Below are 4641 nucleotides of genomic sequence, written 5' to 3'. Positions count from 1 at the left end.
ATTCGTATAATCGTGGTATTATCTGATAATAACACAATTACACAAGACAACGCTAAGCACAAATGTATAGGTAGAAAATGGGCCTTAAAGCCCATTTGGCCAGTGAAATCTAAGGGCCAAAAGATAGCAATAATGGGCCGAAACCCAAAAGTTAATGTTGACTCTGTGTGCTCCATTATAGTCCTCCACGAGTCCATGGTCGCTGGAAAAGGGTGGAGAAACCAAGAAAAGAGGGGGCGTCGCCGGAGTCGGAGTCGGAGACGTCACGGCGAGCTCCGCGGCGGCGATGGAGAGCTCCCTGGGCGGCTGGCCGTCCTACAACCCGCAAAACTTCAGCCAGGTCGTCCCCGCCGACCCCTCCGCGCAGCCCTTGGTCGGTCAGCCCCTCTGTGACTCTGTCCCCCCTCCCTCGCGATCGATCTCTGTGCTTAGCTGTCGTGATCTCATGCCTCCGACCGCCAAGTACAATTCAGAATTAGGTTGATTGTGTTGATGATGCCATGAATTGTGTGCCTGATCCCTCACGCCGCAGCTTTACCTCTAGTCAGTCCTATTGTGTGTCAGAGCGTGTGTCTGAAATTCCAGTGCGCATGATTAACAAAAGGTGGTTAGTACTATTTGTTTCTAAGTCCCAATGCCAAATAGTTGGATCATAATATCTCATTTGGGAGGTATTTGTGAATCATGGATTATACATTTAGGATTTGGTTTCTCTCATGGCCAACGCCCTTAAAGGTTTCAGTTGTGGTGATGAATTACTAGTCGGTTTTTGCTCCGAATGTCATTCCAGGTAGCCACTTGCATTGTAATTTGCAAAGCATATATTCAGTTTGTCATATTTGTGTTTCTCGTCAGAGTATCAAGCTGGCAACTTATTCTCTGGAGTCCGGACATGTTGCATTGGTGCGAAACTGCCAATACTTATCCCTATTTTTTTTGTGTTTCAGAATGTCGTACCAGCCACTTACATTGCAACACACAGGACGGATCCACCTCCCGGTCAAGGTATCTTGCTCCCTTGTTTCTTTTACCAATGCTGATTTCCCTGTGCTGCTCCTCACTTCTGAGTGTGTGGTTCCTAAACGTTCAAATGTGTATAGTTGAATGTGACTGCTCATTCACATTACATCAAATTCCTTTTACAGTAGTACTCTACATGGCATAGCAGATCCTCTGAGTTGTTTGGTCTGAGCCAAAAAGTGACTATCTTGCCTTTCATGGCTGGCATATTTAACTCCAATCATCTATACTGTTTTCAGTAATGCAGCCTCTTTAGTATCTTCTGAGTGATAGATCCATGAATAGATTCTGTTGGACTGTTAGATATGTCTTCAAAGTCAATATTTTTTGCATTCCCTAGGACTGTGGTTTTGGCTTCTTGATATGTAACTCACATACATTATGGCTAATTTGCCCAGCTTACTTTCAAGTAGTTCCCTTACGACCTTTGTTCTGGTACATTTTTTATAGCTTCAAAGCAAACTTTTCTCTTGGAGTATGACTTTATGAGGGAGAGCAGAAAAGGTTGAGAGTCAGAGAGCCAGGGCCTAGCCGGCAAACTGGAAAGACCAACTAAACCTGATCTTACACCTTCATAGTTGAGTCCCCTTGAATTGATTTGATAAGTTAAATGCTTTTATAATTTTAGCAATCAAATTTTGGAATAACACATTCTAGAGCAACATCTATTTGGACTAGAGGTTGGAGTTTCCTAATGATGAATCAACATAATTTAGTATTTTCGCCTCAGAGACTTTGCTCTGACCCACTATGTGTACCTATTACAATTTTGTATGAGCATTCTGTTAAGTCCTTTTTTTCCTCCTAGCCTAATCTTTTGGCAGGCCAGGCCGAACCACCAAACATCCTGGTTGCTTTCAGGCCTGTCCACTGAACTATCTCCAGATTTCAGGTACAGGTATTCAGTAAAAAATTGATTGCATGCTGCTTACCATCTCCACAAAAGAAAAATGAAAGAAAACTATAGGCAAGCTGGGCAATTTATTAGTAAGGAGCAAATGAACTGGCCAACCAAAGCAACCTCTCATATTAGTCATCTTCCTCTAGTGCTGCCAACATAGTTTTATTGAAGTGTTCTGTTTATGCCATATTGCCAATATGATTTGGATGGTTACATTTATAGAACACAGTTTTTCTTCTCGACTCATTGCCCGTGTGCCTGTTGGCAGAGGCCAAAGATGTAAACCATTTCCATTATCTAAAAAAAAAGAACATTGTTTTTAGATATTCTATGTAAACATTGTACTTCATTGGTCCGTTGCAGGCATGGAGCTAGTTCCTAGTTTCCAGTTTATTCAGGGGCTATTCAGATTGATGCCATTTTCAACCATATCATTTTTTGGCAAAGTTGCCAAAAATGTGCCTACATTTGGTTTGTTGCCAAATTTTGGTAAATACATAAGAAATCCTGCCAAAATTTTGGTAATATTGTCAACTTGCTAAAATTTTAGGTAAGGTTTATTTTGGCAACAATCTGAACAGCCCCTCCGTATTTTTGCTGCCTATTCCCTCTTGAATTTCCTGTGCATGGGATATTGCTTCTGATAGTGGTGAATTCTTGAGTGCTTTAGTTCATTAGAGCAAGTTTAATAGTATAGCCCACTGCTAACTACAATTCATCTATAGCCAATCTAATAGCCAATTCATACAATAGTTGCTTACTATACTATTAATATATGGTCACACCTGTCATACATACATTGCGTCTTAGAGTCCGCGATGCAGCTGGCTACAGATCTATAGCCTGCTGCTCTTCTCTCTCATCCTTTCTCTCATTAAAATATGTTTACAGCTGGCTAATAGCCTGCTATTGTACCTGCTCTTAGATATTTTCGTAGTCGATCAGACTCGATAGTTGCTCGCTCTCTTTACCTCGTTTTGGTTCTTTCTGGGCTCTCGTCCATTCCTACCAGAACTACCCCAACTATTCCAAGTATTCTTTTTTACTGTACAGAAATCACCTCTTTTTTTTTTGTTGCTATTTTCACTATTTCCCTGACCGTTTGTGTCTGGAATCGCAGTGATAACAACAGACCCCAAGAACATCCTGTTGAGGCATTTTTATCAAAAATCCGAGGAAAAGGTGCGCTGCTAAGAGCCTAAGACTCTCACAAAGGTTACATAAATCAGTATGGAACATCTATTTATCAACGCTTTATCTTGACTGTAGTTGAGGCCAAAGAGAGCTGCACCAGACAACCTGACCCCACAGAACAACGGCAAACAACCAAGAGGCCCTCTCTCTGATGGTGGTGGTAGCCAGGCAACTGCAAGTGGTAGAAGCTAAAACGCAGCTGTTGTTCTCTCCGGCATCTCTTGTGCTGCTGAACTGACAGCATGCATGTCATACTACCTGTATGTATGTGTGTGTGCTTGTTCAGGCATATGCTTACTAGTAGTGTCATCATCTCTCTTGTGTGATTGATCAAAAGAGCTCCCCATGCATGTACATACACCCTCATCCTCAGTGTCAGTGCGGCACCTTTGATACGGAACTAGCACTATTGCAGTCTTCTATGCCGACACTAGCACAACTTGATGAAACCATTTTTCCCTACATAATTGCCTCAGCGTCAGCTTTCCAAAGGCTGAAAGTGATCATTGCCTCTCTTATCTCTTAGCATTACCTTCTTTTGTCAGATTATATTAGTATGGTACATATCAATCATGCAAGCTCACGCGCGTCGCCCTTTTTGTTTCCCTTTTTTTCCCTATCCATCTGTGAACGAAGACGAGTAGACGACGGCGTCGGCGTCTCGTGAGAAAGACCGAGTTCCAGTGGAACGCCGTCGTCCGCGCGCGCGTGAGGCTGGCCCGGCGCGTTGTGCGCTCGTGGCGCCGTGCTGCGCGACGCGAGTCGCTGTCCATGGCAGCGGAGCGTGCACGGCTCGGCGTTTGCTATCCAGCTAAGCAGCAGCGGCCGCCGCAGAGGACGTGAGAGACACCGCGCGTGACGGGAGTCGTAACAACGGCAGCGGCCAACTGCGGATGGGCTATGGGCATATTTGAGAGAGTTTCTGGTAGCTGAAACTTCTCCTAAAACAAAACCTTTCGAAACAATTCAGCTTTTTATTTGAAATTTAAGAAGTTGCAATTGCATAATTAAAAAAAAAACTAGTAGATTCATATTTCTATAAACTGACTACCAACCGATTGTCTTTTTAGAATGTTAAGCTTCATCAAACATGGTCGAAATCGATGTAATTCCGGCCGTCTGGTCACTAATCGGACGGTGCATATCGATGGCTACACAACGTATCAGTATAGTAGCACTCACGGTGAAGGCTGGGCTGCTGGCAGAAGAAGAATCGAATCGAACCGCGAGGTGAACACGACGAGTTAAAGGCTGGACCAGAGGCCATGGGGGGCGAGCTAGCCGCAACAGACTGGCGCCCGTGCCTTCTTCTAGTACGTCGGGCTGGTTCTATTCCATGTGGCGTTGCCGCCGTCGACTGGCCCACCGGGAAAACCCCAACGGCGGCAACCCGACAACCTGGTGCCTTGTGGATATTGCTCGCGTCCATTTCGGAACAGCTCAGGTGTTCACGAGGTCGCTACGCTACAGGACGGAGATCGCCTGAAGCTATGTGGACGTAGACCTCGACAATGCGTGCACCTGTA

At 44.5% G+C, this 4641-nt stretch overlaps 1 protein-coding gene across 3 annotated transcripts; it reads left to right on the top strand.

The window, feature by feature from the left end:
• Positions 1 to 200: 200 nt before the first annotated feature.
• LOC127765307 (DET1- and DDB1-associated protein 1) lies at positions 201 to 3620 on the top strand. Of its 3 annotated transcripts, XM_052290177.1 has the most exons (5): positions 201 to 377; positions 948 to 1005; positions 1829 to 1912; positions 3042 to 3103; positions 3191 to 3620. In XM_052290177.1, the coding sequence occupies exons 1-5, from the start codon at positions 287 to 289 to the stop codon at positions 3265 to 3267; spliced, it is 372 nt and encodes a 123-aa protein (XP_052146137.1). In that variant the 5' UTR covers positions 201 to 286; the 3' UTR covers positions 3268 to 3620. The 3 variants fall into 3 exon arrangements, with proteins under 3 accessions (XP_052146137.1, XP_052146139.1, XP_052146138.1); XM_052290179.1 differs by lacking the exon at positions 1829 to 1912 and having other exon boundaries at positions 201 to 340; XM_052290178.1 differs by lacking the exon at positions 1829 to 1912 and having other exon boundaries at positions 201 to 373; positions 3191 to 3510.
• The last annotated feature ends 1021 nt before the right edge of the window (positions 3621 to 4641 follow it).

The sequence above is a fragment of the Oryza glaberrima genome, chromosome 3 (assembly GCF_000147395.1).
Source record: "Oryza glaberrima chromosome 3, OglaRS2, whole genome shotgun sequence".
Classification (NCBI taxonomy): Eukaryota; Viridiplantae; Streptophyta; class Magnoliopsida; order Poales; family Poaceae; genus Oryza; species Oryza glaberrima.
The sequence above is the reverse complement of the archived record's forward strand: the minus strand, read 5'-3'. Positions and strand labels throughout refer to the sequence as shown.